Source organism: Apodemus sylvaticus, chromosome 17, assembly GCF_947179515.1.
Source record: "Apodemus sylvaticus chromosome 17, mApoSyl1.1, whole genome shotgun sequence".
Classification (NCBI taxonomy): Eukaryota; Metazoa; Chordata; class Mammalia; order Rodentia; family Muridae; genus Apodemus; species Apodemus sylvaticus.
The window spans coordinates 48,421,765-48,438,596 of NC_067488.1; the positions used below are offsets into that span (position 1 = coordinate 48,421,765).

The 16,832-nt window shown below is 48.3% G+C and overlaps 1 protein-coding gene across 3 annotated transcripts; it reads left to right on the forward strand.

Moving 5' to 3' along the window:
* The first annotated feature begins 8,055 nt into the window (after positions 1–8,055).
* Cby1 (chibby family member 1, beta catenin antagonist) lies at positions 8,056–16,319 on the forward strand. 3 transcript variants are annotated; one of them, XM_052161189.1, is made up of 6 exons: positions 8,074–8,166; positions 8,459–8,507; positions 10,555–10,675; positions 14,851–14,956; positions 15,035–15,153; positions 16,158–16,319. In XM_052161189.1, the coding sequence occupies exons 3-6, from the start codon at positions 10,598–10,600 to the stop codon at positions 16,236–16,238; spliced, it is 384 nt and encodes a 127-aa protein (XP_052017149.1). In that variant the 5' UTR covers positions 8,074–8,166; positions 8,459–8,507; positions 10,555–10,597; the 3' UTR covers positions 16,239–16,319. The 3 variants fall into 3 exon arrangements, with proteins under 3 accessions (XP_052017148.1, XP_052017149.1, XP_052017147.1); XM_052161188.1 differs by lacking the exon at positions 8,459–8,507 and having other exon boundaries at positions 8,056–8,166; XM_052161187.1 differs by lacking the exon at positions 8,459–8,507 and having other exon boundaries at positions 8,105–8,162.
* Positions 16,320–16,832: the final 513 nt, after the last annotated feature.

The window sequence follows — 16,832 nt, forward strand, 5'->3', positions numbered from 1 at the left end:
CAGTCAGCCTACCGGGAAGCACAAAGGGCAGAAAACCATTTTTAGAATCAACAGTCTGCTGATCTGGACGCTAAGGGGCCAAACACAACTGTGTGGGAAAAATGGCTGCTGTTTGGGAAGTCCTTTATTGTTTTTCCAAACTGATGCAAGATATTTATTCAAAGTTATGTTTTCCAAGGTAGCCTTCCCCTCAACAGCCTCGTCATAGCTGCGTCCTTTACGTCTGTGGGGACTGTAATCGAGTTGTCTTCACCTTTGATACCTCACAATTCCTTTAAATGTATGTACATGATGCATGTGATGCATTGGTGAGCTTTTTCTATAACTTTCGACCTTATTTTTAGAGATGGGATTTTTTTCTTCAACCCTTTTAGCCTGACTGGCCAGACAACTCCTAGGTTCTACCTGTTCCTGCCCCCAAATGCTGGGGCTACAGTGACTGGTGGCCATATATGGTTTTGTTGGTTTGGTTGTTTGGTTGGTTTTGTTTTTTTTGTTTTTTTTTGTTTTTTTTTTTTCAGATACATGGTTTCCCCAGCACTCTGGGAGGCAGAGGCAGGCAGATCTCTTGAGTTCGAGGCCAGCCTGGTCTACAGAGTGAGTTCCAGGACAGCCAGGGCTACACAGAGAAACCCTGTCTCGAAAAAACCAAATCCAAACCCCCCCCCCAAAAAAAAACAAAAAACAGATAGATGGTTTCTTAGTGTAGGCCTGATGGCCTCCGACTCAGAGAGCTGCCTGCCTGTCTCTGCGGTGTCAAAGGCACCACTACCTGGCCAGGGCGTTTTTCTTCTCCCTCTCTCTCTATATGTATGAGTTATTTTGCATGCATGTATGTGTGTAGCACTTGAGTTCCTGGTACCTGTGCAGGAACTGGAACCCTAGTAACTGGCGTCACAGGGGGTCGTGAGCCACCATGTCAAAGATGTAGTTTCCCTGGTGACAGTGTGGCTGAAAAATGTAACAATGAGATGGCTCAATGGTTGGTGCTCTTCCAAAGAATCCAGAATCAATTCCAGCACCCATATACGGCAGCTCACAACTGTGTATAATTTTAGTTCCAAGAGATCTGACACCCTCACACAGACATACATGCAGGCAGAACACCAAAATAAAATACATAGAATAAAACAAAATGTACATAAAATAAAAATGTGTAAATCATTTAAAAATTAAATATATATCATATGTCATGTTACTATATGTAGATATAGCATATGCAATGCCTGGGTTATTTATAATCTGGGAGGGCTATTTGCTAGATGGGCTCTGAGTTCCTCAGAGTCAGAGTTCTGTGATACAGGGATACAGTTCATCAGTGAGATGAGAATCAAGGGGGTTGGACCAGGTAGAGCCCAGGTGAAGCCAGAGGGGAGACTGAACCTGTACAGATGAGGCCCGCTGCAAGAGCAGTAATCCCTCTCACTGAGTCATGTCCCCAGTCCTCGAAATTCTTATTTTACACCCCACCCTGACTATCAAGACTGTAAGATTAGCACATTCCCTATATCCCAACATGTTACAGCTGTACCCAAAAAAGGAAAGAAAAGAACCACATGCCCAAGTTTGGTAGAATAAATTTAACACAATGATAACCTGAGTAGTCACTTTGTCACTGATAATGACTGTGTGGGCCAGTGCTGAGTCTTCAGTGACTGAGAGTAGAGGCTACTAAGCAGACAGACCAGCCTCTTCTCCCTTGGGTACCTATACACTGCCACGTCCCACTGGGTACTGCCCCACGTGGTCATGTGTGGTACTGCACCCTTTTAATCCCAGCACTCAAGGAGGGGATGAAGCAGAAAGATGAGTTCAAGGCCAGCCTGGTCTATATAGTGAGTTCCAGGCCAGTCAGAGCTATAAAGTGAGACTTGTTGTGGGTTTGGTTTAATGCTTGCATTATGGGTTTCCAAACTGCACAACAATCGGGCATGTGAGATGCTGAGGGTCCCTGCCCCCAGCTTTTCTAATCAGTAAAGTTGCCGGTGGCCAATGGCTGGGCAGGGAGACAGAGGCAGGGCTTGAGGATTTGAGGGCAAGGGGACTGAAGAAGAAGACTGAGAATCGCCATGCCAGGAAAGGAAGAGGATGCAGGCTCGAGAGCAGCGGGAGACGAAGCTCCAGCCATGGGAGAGCTGGAAGAGCGGCCCCAGTACCCCCAGATTGGGTCCAAGGTAGCAAAGATGGAATATAGAGTTTAGTAAGTAATAAACAATTCAAGAGTATTGGAGCGGTGGAGTTAGCAACGTGTAAGCTTGGGAGTGGCCCGACTGTTGAGTGTATGTGTGTGTGTGTGTCCTTAACTCAAGAATCCAGAGCATTTGGGTGGGCAGTGAGGAATTTGAGCAGCTGTGGCTAGGGAGATTTGAGCAGATTACAGCAACAGAGACCCTGTCTCAAAAGTAAATGAATAAGTAATCAAAACCTACCACACTAATTTGTCTCTATTAAGCAGTTAACAGTGGGACTACAGAAATGATTCTGTGGATATGAGTGGTTACTACTTTTGCAGATGACCTGAATTTGGCTCCAAGCATCCATGTCAGGAGGCTCATACGCTCCTGTAAGTAACTTCAGCTCCAGGGCCGCTGGCACCCTTCTGGCCTCTGCAGGTACTGCATGCAACATGTATAAATAGATATGCACCTATATACACATAATTTAAACTTAAAAAATTTTTAATTGTCCTTGAGCATAAAACACATTCAAAGAAGGTAACCTTGAATTCCTGGGATTCACATGGTATGGGAGAGAACAGACATCCACAAGCTGTCCTCTGGCCTCCACTGTGGCACACACACTAAATATACAATGACTTACTAAATGTAATCTAAAACAAAACAGTGTTTGGTGCTCTTACAGAAAACCTGAGTTTGGGTCCTAGCACCTAGGCTGGGCTGCTCGTACCAACCTTAACTCCAGTGATTTGGCGCCCTCTTCTGGCCTCCTCTTGCATCTACATGTGGACTTGTGCCACCCCTCACGGCCCCCTTCCACATATGACAATCAATCTTTAAGAAAACCTAGTAGGCAGATATGTATTCATATTTGTCTTAACTTTCAAAATCTAAGGCCATAAGATATCTTTTATTGTTTTTATAGTAAAGATTTATTTTATGTATGCAAGTACACTGTTGCTGTCTTCCGACACCCCAGAAGAGGGCATTGGATCCTATTATAGACAGTTATGAGCCACCATGTGGCTGCTGGGATTTGAACTCAGGACCTCTGGAAGAGCAATCAGTGCTTTTAACCTCTGCCATCTATCCAGCTCTTGTTATTTTTTGAGACAGGGTTTATTATCCCTGGCTGGTCTGGAACTCATGGAGTTCCTCTTGCCCCTGCCTTCCTAGTGCTGGGATCAAAGGTGTGTGCCACCACCTGCTGGCCTATCTTTTTTTTTCTTTTTAAATCAGAAACTTAATGCATTTTCCCTTCTACAAAATAACAGTTTCATGCCAAATTTGTTGTTTTAAACTTCCTAAGTGTATACTGTTTCTTCAGTCTTCAAAGTAGAGTCAGGGCTAGAGAGATAGCTCAGCGGTTAAGAGCGCTGACTGCTCTTCCAGAGGTCCTGAGTTCAAATCCCAGCAACCACATGGTAGCTCACAACCATCCGTAATGAGATCTGGCTCCCTCTTCTGGCGTCTGAAGACAGCTACAGTGTCCTTACATATAATAAATAAATAAATCTTTAAAAACAAAACAAAACAAAAAGTTAAAAAAAAAAAAAAAAAGTAGAGTCACCAAGTAGAAAAGAGAGTGTGTCAAGAACAGAGATGATTCCAGAACAAATCCCCTTCTGGTCGGTCTTCCATGTCGCCTGTGCCCCAGTGCCAGCTGGGCTGTGCTTCCAGAGCCGGCGTGAAGAGTCTTCAGTTGCTTTGGTAGAAAAATTACTTGAATATCTATTTTGGATCCATTTCTAAATTATTAGAAAGGCCACTTGAGGGTCTGTCCGGAGAGACGTCAGCAGTTAAAAGCACATATTGCTCTTACAGAGGAGCAAGTGCAATTCCCAGTACTGATGTCAGGCAGATCATAAACTCCTGCAACTGCAGCCAGGAGCTCCGACACCTTCCTATGGCCTCCGAGGCCCCTGTTCTTGCATTTGCATGCACACACACATATACATGTAATTTTTAAAACGTTTAAAAGGCTATTTTAAACTATCAATCTTCCACCCCTCTCTTGTACGCACTTACTCCTTGCGACCAGCTCCCACTGGCCAGAGTCCTGGTCCAGAGGTCTTCAAGAGGAGTGTGGCAGGGGACAGGCTGGGAAATTCCTGAGTACTGCAGTTAAGTTGGTTTTTATTTATTTATTTAATGTGAGTACACTGTAGCTGTTTTCAGACACACCAGACGAGGGCATCACAACTGTAATGGTTGTGAGCCAGCATGTGATTGCTGGGAATTGAACCTGGGACCTCTGGAAGAGCAGTCAGTGCTCTTAACTGCTGAGCCATCTCCCCAGCCCTGGGAAGCACATTCTCAACAGGATTTCAAAATGCACGTAATTCGAGTATGTGTGTGTGTGTGTGTGTGTGTGTGTGTGTGTGTGTGGAATGACTCTCCTCTATGACTCTCTCCATCAGGACAATTAGTGGGGGGAGGGGGGCGGGGGATCACTAGGATTAGAGAAATTGCTAGCTACTTGTTTTTCCTTAGAAGAAGTTGTCTATCACACACTGCCCTGGAGGAGGCACGGAGGTTCTTGTGCTCACAGATAAGCTTTAGGGAAACCAGGGAGGTAAACATAGAGGTAGTCCCTAATGTGGGCTGGAGAGATGGCTCAGTGGTTAAGAGCACTGACTGCTCTTCCAGAGGTCCTGAGTTCAAATCCCAGCAACTGCATAGTAGCTCACAACCCTCTGTAATGGGATGTAATGTCCTCTTCTGGCAGGTCTGGTGGGACTGAAGGGAGTGACAGTGTACTTATATACATAAAATAAATCTCAAAGGGATAAATGTATAGAACCCGTCTTCTCACCCAGAAGGCACGGGTATAGCATGGTCCGTGCTAACTGTGTGACCTGTGACCAGGCTGTACGGATGGTCCGTGCTAACTGTGTGACCTGTGACCAGGCTGTACGGATGGTCCGTGCTAACTGTGTGACCTGTGACCAGGCTGTACGGATCCCCCAGACCCGACCTTGTCTGATTCAGTCGTCTACAGTGCTCTTCCTCCAGACCCTTACCACACTTCCTTATCTTGAGCTCTTTTCTCAGTTATCCATAAAATCCATCTTTATGGGCGATCTCACCTGTACGTCACTTTGTACGACACTTTGAGGCATCCTACCTTAACCTTTGTTGTGTAGAGTATATAGGCTTGAGTTATTTATCACCAGGAATCTTTTTTTTTTATTGTGCTCTGCACAAAGATACCTAAAATCAACTACTCAGGGTCAGACTCTAAGTTCGAACCAACACCGGCTACCGAGTCCTGCTGAAGCAAACTGTTTTCTTATCTCCTTCTGATCACTGCTCTGCAGCCTGGTGGTTGCAGAGACCCCACCACACCACCCCATCTGACCCCTGAACTGCTCCAAGTTGGTTGGACGGAAGGAAAGGCTGGCCCAGGCCCCAGGTCAGTACCGTTTCTTGTGCCCTGCTCCTAGTCGTTGCCCCCACAGGCCAAGCAGGGGGAGGTGAGAAGAGGCAGGTGCATCTCAGGCCTTCTCATCGTCCTCCTACCCATTCCCCAGAATGGCTGGAAAATTACACTATGTTCTCTGGGAAGCCAGGCTCCGATGACTCTGACAGGACGCTTCCAGCTTTAGCCTAATGCTATTACTCACACCTAATGTGAGAATCGAGCAGTTTCTAAAGAGGAAGGTTTAAAATACACACATGGCTCCCGGCTGAATTCTCCCTCATTCCATTTAAGGACACGTGTGCTCTGGAGCCCGCCGCTGCCTGCAGAGGAGGGAGAGCAAACTTCCCTGAAGGCCTGGCTCTGGGGAGCACTGTGCCAGCCAGGTGCGGGGGCGGATGAGTGGGAGCTGAGGAGCCCTTCCCCTGGGGCCATCGAGGCAGCCGGGACTGAGTTCCCACTCAGAGGGAGCGTTTGATAGCACGTGAAATGCTGACTGCAGTATTGGACCGCTGTTCGCCAGCACCGTCAGCCACCCGCTCAGTGACTATTTACTGAGGACTTCTCAGAGACCAAAAAGTGTGCTCCAACTGGGCACAGCATGGTAAACTGAGCCAGACTGGATCCATAGTCCTAGTGGGGTTACTGGGGTAGACTTGTGAAATTAAAATAAGTACATAATTATACAGCATAATTCATAAAAATTACATATAAGATGGTGAATTATAACTCACTACTGCTTCCAAAGAATGTGCATAGGGATAGGAGATGACCATGTGGTTTGGGTTAATTGTTGTTGTTGTTGTTTTTGAGACAGTGTCTCACCATGTAGCCCTGGCTGGCCTAGCACTTACTATGTAGACCAGGCTGGCCTCCAACTCACAGAGCTCATCCTGCCTCTGTCTCTGAAGTGCTGCAAGTTTGTTTTGACCTAGTTACAGAGGTCAAGGTGCTGAAGGAAGAACAGGAGTTAACTGGCTGAAGAGGAGAAGAGATAGCACCCAGACAGAGGGCAACAGGGCAAGACAGAAGCTCCCTGAACGCTGCCCAGCCCCATGGCCATTAGCCACACACGAAAACAAAGTTCTTAAATTTGGTTAGCGCAACTGAAGAAGGTAAAAATTCTTTTAAAATTAAAAACCAATACATGATAAAATTTAAAATACGTGTTTAATCATATTTTGGGCAAACTGAGTTAAGTGCAATAGTAAAGTTAATGTAAACTGTTTTGAATTGACTTTAATCCCAGCACTCTGAAGACAGAGGCAGGAGGACTTCTGTACGTTGGGAGACCAGCCAGAACTACATAGTGAGCCCCACTCTCACATCTCAAACAAACAAGACCCCCCCCCCCAAAAAAAAAAGGTGCAGCCTGAAGCCAGGCTGGTTGTATGTTTGGAATTCCAGCACTGAGAGGCTGAGGCAGGAGGATGAGATAAGGAGCACCCAGTGAGACCTTATCTACCTACTCTGGGATATCACCCATGGACTCAGCGTGAAAGGCTCTGGGTTCAACATTCAAAAGCTGCTAGAATGGTCGCAATTTACAAATGTGTTCTGCTTTATGTTTCTGTCATGATTGCTACGCTAGCGGTTGATTTTGATGGGGAATTCTCTCTTCTGATTTTGATGCGGAATTCTCTTCGAATGCTGTGTGGCAAAGGTGGAGGGAAACCGCTTGGACATGGAACGCTGGTTCCTGTCCTTTATGCCTGGGGATGACCTCGTACACCTACTAGGCAGCCAGGAAACGCCTCCTGGATTTCTTCATTTACTAAACTGAGTTACAATACCGGTTCTTAGGACTTGAGGAACCCTGGAGCTGACTCCCCAGCTCTCTGCCCCTTGTACACTGGGCGACCTTCCCCGGACCTCAATTTCCCTTGCTGGTGGGAGTGTGGAGGAGGCAGGACTGGCAGCAGCCAGTTTGCTACTGGCAGAGAGTCGTCGTATCTGTCCGTCTGTCTTACCTGGAAGCTTCGGCGGAATCCCGAAGCCTCAGGGCGGGTTCCGCCACCGGCCCCTCCGGTGACCCGACCAGGCTCCGGATGGCCGCCGGCATCCGCGGCCCCAAACCACCAGGAAGGGGCGCGGTTTGTTTTGTGGCCGGGGCGGGGGAGCTGCAGGTCGGGCCATTTTGCTACTGTGAGTCCAGCCTGGGTCACCACTTACACTTTTACCACAACAAAGCAGCTCTCTGCCTGCCTTGTTGCCAATGAACACGGTTACTATGGCGACGGCGGCGCGGACCCGGGGACCAGACCAGCAGTTTTAGAGGGGCACGTCTCTCCGGTCTATGCCACAAGGCGTGTGTGTCTCTCCAGAAGACGTGCCCAAGGCTTTCCTCTATTCGTGAACCGGAGGGAGACAGCAGGGGCCCCGCTGCTTCACGGAGGCTCGCCCCGGAGGTGTCTCCCCCTGCGTCCTCAGTGGTAGAAGCCAGAGAGGCTGCGCATGCGCACGATGGGAGCCCAGCGCCCGCCAATCGTGGTCGAGGCGGTTGCCGCGGCCTGGGCGGATCCTTGCAGAAGGCTGCGGGCTAGCTCTGGACTCGGTCTTCGCAGGCAGGTACTTCTGGGAGCGGCGGGCAGCTATCCGCGCCAGATAGTGGGTGGGATGCCCGGGTACCCCTGGAGAGGACAGCGGGCAGTCCGGGTGGGGGCGTGCCCCGCGGGCACATCTTGCGACGGTGACTCGGAGATGGTGTTTTGACCCATCCTTTGAAGGAAGGACTTCTAACCCGCACTGAACTCTCTGGGTCCTGTGGACCTGCAGGCTGGCTCTTAACTTTTTCGAGACCCCTTTCCCTCTGAGACTCCAGTGAAAACCAAAGATGTTTCCTTTAATTTTCTTTTGTCAGAATGAAGATAATGTATTTTATAACCTGATGCAAACTAAAGCTTCGCACAGTAAGTGCAGTTTCCTATAAAGGGGACAACTCTATGTACTTCTCAGGGTCGTGGTGAGCATCAAATGTCCCAACAGTTTGTAAACGTAAAAGCACTCTTAACCTACGAGCTACGTGCTGTATTTATTCGTGATTCTAAATAAGGGACTCACGGGCTGGAGAAATGGTTCAGAGTCTCAGAGAACTGGTGGCTGTTGCAGAGAACCCGGATTCGATTCCCAGCTCACAATCTCCAGTAACTCCAGTTGTAGGAATCTGCAGACACAAGGCACGCCGTGGTACCCAGGCAAAACACCCAGACACATTAAAAACAACAGCAAACAAAGCCATTGAGACCTTTGAGGAATAAATGCTGCGATTCCCCTGAGGGTGAGCAACAGTGTTGGTTGGAAACCAGGTACAAAAACCCTGAGCCAAGCAGTGGTAGCGCACGACTTTCATTAATCCCAGCACTTGGGAGGCAGAGGCAGGCGGATTTCTGAGTTCGAGGCCAACCTGGTCTACAGAATGAGTTCCAGGACAGCCAGGGCTACACAGAGAAACCCTGTCTCGAAAAACCAAACAAAGCAAAACCCTGAACTTTGTTGACCTTTAGTCCTCTATGAGAGAGCTTCACCAAAGAACACTAGGATCTCAGCAGAATTGCGTTATCTAGTCATTCAGAGGTCTTGCAGCTGCTGATATGGGAGCATCTTTCGGGGCATTGATAATGGCCTGTATCTTGAAGTGTGTGTTTTTAAAGTCTGTGAAGGGGACTGGGGGAAAGGCTCAGTGAATGTGGGCACTTGCTGCTCAAGCATAAGAATATGGATTCAATCCCCTGGTTCTGGAAAGACTCATTGCAGCAGTATAGGGCAATACCAGAACAGGGAAGTGGGAAGGGATGGATGGGGGAATAGGGGGAGGGAAGAGGGCTTATGGGACTTTCAGGGAGTGGGGAGCCAGAAAAGGGGAAATCATTTGAAATGTAAATAAAAAATATATTGAATTAAAAAAAAAAAGAAATAAACCATCAGTACCAATTTAAAAAAATATATATAGATTCAAGTCCCCAGCATCCCAGAGAAAAGCCTGCTACAGACTTGGACCCCTGCAATTCTAACACCATTGAAGGGCAGAGACAGGACTGCTTGTATTTGCTGGTCACAAGTCTAGCTCCAGGTTCAGTGAGAGCCCGTTTAAAGGGAATACAACAGGACACCTGACATCCCCCTCCAGACTCTGAATCTGCACACAAATATTCGTAAAGCACACACACACACACACACACACACACACATTGGGGAAAAAAATGTACCATGAGGCCTTGTGGTTTTATGTCTTCAGTCTACTTGTTTTACTTAAAAAGCTGACCTCTTCCCCGAGCCTAAGTGATGTTACTGATTTTATGAGCATTGCAGGAGGTTGAGCTGTGATCAAGCTAGTGTGTTGGTGTGCGTCATTGTCACTGCCATCATGTGCTGGCTCTCTCCTTGAGACTTAACCTCTCAGGACAGGTGACGTGACACATGGACTGTGATAAGTACCACTTTCAATCCGGGAGTGAAATCCGAGCGCCCCTTCATGGCTTTAGGATGTCTATGCAGAAGTTCATGTTCCTGGTGCTGCTCTTACTGGCTGACAGGAATAGTAGAAATGTCTTCCCATGTTCCACACTGTAATGCTGGCAAGGCCAACTGGTGACAGAGTTGCCTGAGGTTAGCATCACTGTGAAGCCACACAAACTTTGGTTCCAATGCATGTTGCCACTGAAGACCTTGGCTTTCCAAATGTCACCAACCAAATGGGGTGAATAGGACACACATGTCGAGGGGTAGTTGTGAGCTAAATGGGTTTATGCAAAGGCCTTAGCATACACTGCCTGGCGCATACGAAGCACCCAGCGCGTGGGAGTCCCTACCAGAACTATTAGGACCTCAGGCCTTCTTTTGCTGTTCTGTCTAAGCAGACAACTCTTCCCAGTAGGTATTGCCAGGATTGGTAATCATCAAGGGGTGAGATGTTCTCATGGTTAGAGAACAATGAAATAAGGTCACTGATCTGTTTAGCCCTAGGAGAAGGAAGTGTTGCTGTTTCCTCACTGAGCCGGGGATGCCTCTCTTTGGGAACATATTCAGCCCAAAGAAGACCCCTCCTCGGAAGTCGGCCTCTCTCTCCAACCTACATTCTGTGAGTGGAGACTGGGGTGGCATGAGTGACTGGGTGGAGAGGCAACATGGAGGGAGGGCATCTTCGGAGTTTATATCATTAGTCAAGTTCAAATTCCTTCATGGGAACTACTCTCAGAATTTATTCAAGAACCTACAACAGCTAGCCTTGTGATACGGTCCCAGGTGATGACCAATCTGGCTTATATTTTAGCTCCAAAACTTGTTCAAATAATTCATTTTAGTCATGTTTAAAGATCAAGCTGGGTATAGTGACAGACCTTTACTCTCAGCAATCAAGAGATAGAGACTAGGGGACCTCTGTGAGTTCAAGGCTAGCCTAGTCAACTTAAAGAGTTCCAGGGCATCCAGGGTACAGGGAGAGACTCTGTCTCCAAAAGTAAAATTAAATAATGTCAAGTTTGGGGCCTTGGAGAGATGGCTCAGCCATTAAGGGTACTTGTTGCTCTTGCAGAGGACCTAGGTTGGGTTCCCAGCCCCCACATGGATGGCTCACAACCATCTGTAGCTACTGTTCCAGGGGATCCACTGCCCTCTTCTGGCCTCTGCTGGCACTGCATTTACGAGGTCCACAGACATACATGATGGCAGAGCACTCATCCACGGAAAATAAAAATAAATCTGCTATTGTTTTGAGAATAGAGTCTCTGGATAATCTTGGCTGTCCTGGAGCTTGCTGTGTAGACAAAGATGGCTTCAAAGTCACAGAGATCTGCCTGCTTCTGCCTTGGAAGTGTTGGGATTAATGGTGTGCACCCCAACACCCTGCCCCCCTCAAAAAAAAAGCTCAGAAAAGAAAAAAGAATCAAGTTTATTTCAGAGAGTCACAAAAGATGGTGACTTGCCACTGTTAGTGACATTTGAAAGGATAATAACAGTTCCAGAGGAGGGGGTCCAAAAACATTTGGGTCGGTGACAGCACTGGATGAAGGTAACTTTCCAAAGGGAACCTGGAACCCAACCAATGCATGACCCATGCTTAGAAAATACATAATAAAGTCATTCCTAGCGACGAGATGCCCTCCCATCCCTGGTGCAGATCTACACAGGTACACACACACAACCCTTTCAGTTTCTGTGGCCACTAACTGGGTCCTCTGTCCCCAGCTGATTCCTGTCCTTAAATCTGGGTGCTACTGCTGGGTCTTTCATACCAAGAGATGAGAGTTTCTTTGTCCCTTTCCCACATGACATTTGTGCAGATTAGCCAAGTCTTCCCGGGTCTGTGGTTAGGGAGAGCTCAGCTCTGTGCCCAGCTCTGAAGGCTCTGAGTCTATTGCTTCTAGTCCCCAGTTAGGATCATGATGGCAGCCCAGCTAAGGCCAGGACTAAGCATTCTGGGATCCTCGGTTTCCACGCCTTGGGCTTTGAGCCTCCTTCCAGACACCAGCGACACAGATTCACCTGGCACTCTCATTGGGACAAGCCTTGTCCTAAAGGCGGCAGCACACTTATAAAGCTGCTGTCTGAGGGGGCCTCGAAGCTCACCCTCCCTGAAGCGTTTGCAGGACATCACGGGCAAGTTCTGGGATAAGGAAACACAATCCATGGTGCGATCCTTTTAAGGTTTACACATTTATTATGTGTGCAGCATTCTGCCTGCATATATGCCTGTGGGCCAGAAGAGGGCACCAGACCTCATTACAGATGGTTGTGAGCCACCATGTGGTAGTGGATATGAACTCAGGACCTCTGGAAGAGCTGCCAGTGCTCTCAACCTCTGAGCCATCTCTCTGTCCCCCGGGTGGCTTAATAGCATCCTGTTATTACAGGACAGTGGCTCAGGTCCTGAGAAAGGCACATAAGGTACCTTATGGCCTTGTCCCCTGCGCACCTTTCAATTCAGCCATGCAACCTTGCAAGAGCCTCCTCTATGCATGTCGCTCTGCCTGCCCAGAGCCATCTTCTCTAGTCGTCAATTTCACAGCAGCCAATTGATAACTCTGTGTACCAGCCAGTCTCTTAGGTGCTGAGTAAGGAAAAGAGGGGCCCTGCTTGGTGGTACAGATACTTGGGAGGCTGACCTGGGATTACAAGTTCAAGGCCTGCCTGGGCACCACGACGAGACCCTCTCAAAATTTATAGTATTTTTAAAAAGGAGTTCCTGGGAAATGAGATGGCTCAGCAGAGAGATGTGAGGACCTAAGTTTAATCCCCAGAAGCAACATTTTCAAATCTGGGCATGGGCTGAAAAGACAGCTCAGTGGTTAATAGTGCTTGCTGTTCTTGAGGAGGGCAGGTCAGATTCCCAGCACCTCCTTGGTGCTTTACAACTATCCATAGCTGCAGGACCAGGAACTCAGTGTCTTCTGACTTCAACAGGCACCAAACATGCATGTGGTGTACACACACACATAGACGCACACACAGAGACACACACCCTCAAACAAATCTAATAAAAAGTAAGACTCTGGATATTGTGGCACATGAGCAGGGGGCAGGGCGTAGGAAGACGACACCAGGCTGAGGACAAGAGGCTCTTTGGGACTCACTGGCCAGCAGCTAACCAGCCTACTTCGTGAGCTTCCAGACAGTGAAAAGCCCCTCAACAGAGGTGCTGAAGAAGGGTTGGGGTGGGGGCGGGGTGACTGGGAAGAAGGCGGTTACTAGGGAAAATGCAAAGGGGAGGGAAAAAGAGAGCCCACAGCCTTTGTTTGAAGATACCATCATAGGATCTAATGACTTGTTTAGTGTTGTGGGGAGCAGAGTTGAGACAGGATCTCTCTATGTAGCCATAGCTGTCCTGGACCTCTGTAGATCAGACTGGCCTTGAGCTCACGCAGATCCACCTGCCTCTGCCTCCTGAGTATTAGGATTAGAGATGTGCAGCTACCATACCTGGCCTGAATTTTTTTTTTTTTCAAACTGTGGATGGTACCTGAGGAATGACACCGGAGCTTGTCCTCTGTCCTCTACACATGTATGCACACATTCACCTGCACACACATGAACACTCCTGTACACACGCACACACACACATACACACACACGCACTGTAAGAGATATATGTCAGTAGAAGTATATTCAAATCCCAAGGTTAAGCCCCAGTAACAGAAGAGGAAAAAAAAAAAAAGAGGAGGCGGGGGTTGGGGGGTAGCAAGGGAGAACCAATCCCTGCATCTGTTGAGTGGGCAGACATTTTAACAAGGAGAATGATTTGGAAACAGAGTTGTCACTTTAAATAGGGTGCTCAAGGAAGTCTTAACCAAGCAAAGGACATTTTAGCATTCGCTCTAAGGAGTTCTTCCCTGTCTTTTTCTCTCTTTTTCTACCCACACACGCACACGCATGCACACATGCACGCCCCTGTGCACACAACCAGCTTGTCAAGCTGTTCGTGTCTCCCTCTCAGGGTGGAAGGCTTCTCCCTGGCAGAGCTGGTCAGACTCATATCTGAATGCACAGGAGTCAGACCTGACTTAGGAGTGTTTGCTGAGTTCTGTCAAGGAATACAGAAATTAGACCATTGTACATCAACCAAGTCCTGGAACTGTTAGGATTTTGGGCTTCCATATTAAGCAAATGACAACTTACAAGTTTCCTTGTATTATAAATATACACTGAAGAGGAGGAGAATGAATTAAAACCAAGTATGATGACATATATAAAAATGTACATTGGGATTCTTTAAACTGTCAGGTAGATGTAAAAAGAAAAAAAACACTCAGTTTACGAGGGGACAGTGGCACATGCCTTTAATCCCCGCACTCAGGAGGCAGATCTCTGTGAGTTCAAGGCTGGTCTGGTCCACATAGTGACAGGTCAGCCAGGGCTGCATAGTGAGACCCTGTCCCAAAAAAATGTGTCTTTAAAGGTGCTAAATCCTGGGGCTGGGGAATGGGGAGGGGGGCGCTGGGGAGATGACTCAGTGGTTAAGAGCACTGACTGCTCTTCCAGAGGTCCTGAGTTCAATTCCCAGCAACCACATGGTGGCTCACAACCATCTGTATTGGGATCTGATGCCCTCTTCTGCTGTGTCTGAAGACAGAGACAGTGCACTCATATATAATAAAGAAATAAATATTTGGGGGGAAAAAGGTGCTAAGTCCTGGTGGGAGGAGAGATGTCAGTGTTGTTGGGTCTAGAACTGGTGGGAGAAGCTGGGGGTGTCATCTCTCGTTCTGATGTCATCTCTGGTTCTGTGGTGTTCTGAGCCATCATGCTGTTTTACCACAGTTAGATCGGTCAACGCGGGAACTGGAACTGGGCCTTGACTATGGAACGCCCACCATGAACCTGGCGGGGCAGAGCCTGAAGTTTGAGAATGGCCAGTGGGTGGCAGGTAAGTGGCCCTTCCTGGTGTTTGTTCAGTCAGGGTGGCAGACAGAGACTCCTTTCCCTCCTTTTTTGTGTCCTCTAGACTCGGTGATTAGTGGGGGTGTGGACCGGAGGGAAACTCAGCGCCTGCGCAAACGAAACCAACAGTTGGAAGAAGAAAACAATCTCCTGCGGCTGAAAGTGGACATTCTGCTGGACATGGTGAGGAAGGACTCCCAAGTGACACCTAGGTTTCCCCTGCCTTGAGTCAAGCTATTTATCTGATTTCCCCAGGGCCTAATTGCCAGGTCCATTTCCTGGGTATCCACACACAAATATAAAAGCCAGCCTTGCTATCAAAAGCTGCAGCAGGATGTCTTACAATACCCACAATCCCTGGGCGTGGTCCACGCAGTGTCCGATACCCACACAGGAGAAAAGGTTTAGACAGTGGAGAGAGTTTCTCTGAAGATGCCCTAGGATAGTGGCAAGAATGGAGATTAGACGAAGGCCTCCCACGTGGTGGGGGTGCCTGCTCATGTTTGGAGGCATCTTGCCTCAAATAAGCTGAATCAGTGCCCAGTGCAGACCTGCAAAGGGCACATACCAAATTAATGTCAGTCTCTTATGTCTGCTGGGCCTGGCAGTGCATGTGCAGGGGATGGCAGGGGTGAGGGGGCTGATGGGAATCTTCGCTGCTCCACGGGCTTACTACTCTGTGACTTCATCTCTCCAGCAAGATAAGTGGCATCAGTGTAGTACCTTCCTCTTGCAACAAATACAAGCCACACACAGGCTCTGCAAGCAGAGACCATCCGCCCGCCCTCTGTCTTCACGTTCAGTGTCTGCCCCCTTCTGCTGTAAAGCCCAGTCAGAGAGACTGATGAGGAAAGGAGTGTCCCATTCCCCGCCCCCCCCCACTTGTTCTTTTTTTTTTTTTAAAGCATTGTTCACTAAGTGCCATTATATGAGATATATGATACAATGTGATTTGTAATCTCTGAGCTGCAGCGCACCCACCCACTGTGTGTTGTTTCTGTCCTTCACACATGGACATGTCCTTCGCCATGCAGTTGTGTAGATGTGCTAGAGGCATGAGGAGGAGGAGGAATCCCTCTGGCTACCAAGGCTTAGCTGGGTGAGGAACAGCAGTTTCCCTTGATGCACGTCTGCGGCGTAGCCCAGACATGGCTTTCTTTGTAACAGTTGGATGCTCTTCCCTCCAGCTTTCAGAAACCACTGCGGAGTCCCACTTAAAGGACAAGGAACTGGATGAACTGAAGATTACCAACCGCAGGAGGAAGTGACGAGCGAGCTCTCCAGGAGACTAGAACGAGCCCACAGACTGGGAGGAGGGTGTGGCAGAGCCCTTTGATTTTTTTTTTTTTCTTTGTCAGATTAGTAGACTTGACCTAAGAGAGAGCATTAACAGGCCCTGGCTCCCTTGGACGGGGGGTAGGGAGGGGACATGAGAGGGAAGAACCCCAAGTGCCAGGCCAGGGCCGTAGCCAAGGAAGCACCCCAGATGGCACCCAGGGTGTCAATCTAAAGCATACTCCAGGAAGGTCTAGAAATAATGAGCCTTTGGTTGCTGTCGGCAGGTAACTGCATATAACAATCCATGTCTCAGAGTCATCGTGTTCAGATAGCTGGCAGCTCACCTCCTGACACTGGGGTCTGGGGTTTGGTACTCCTTCCGGAGCGAGCCTCATGTGAGGGTGCCCAGTAAGAGGCCCTGGGTTGTCAGCACCCCAGCCCCCGAGCCCCCAGCCATAATCTCTCTGCCTTTAAAGAACCCTCATCCCCAAATCCACAGCCTCTTCTGGCATCAGCTTCCCAGCAGCAAGCTCCAGCCGTCCACAGCACATTGTACTTTATTTTTATTAAATGGTGTTCAATAA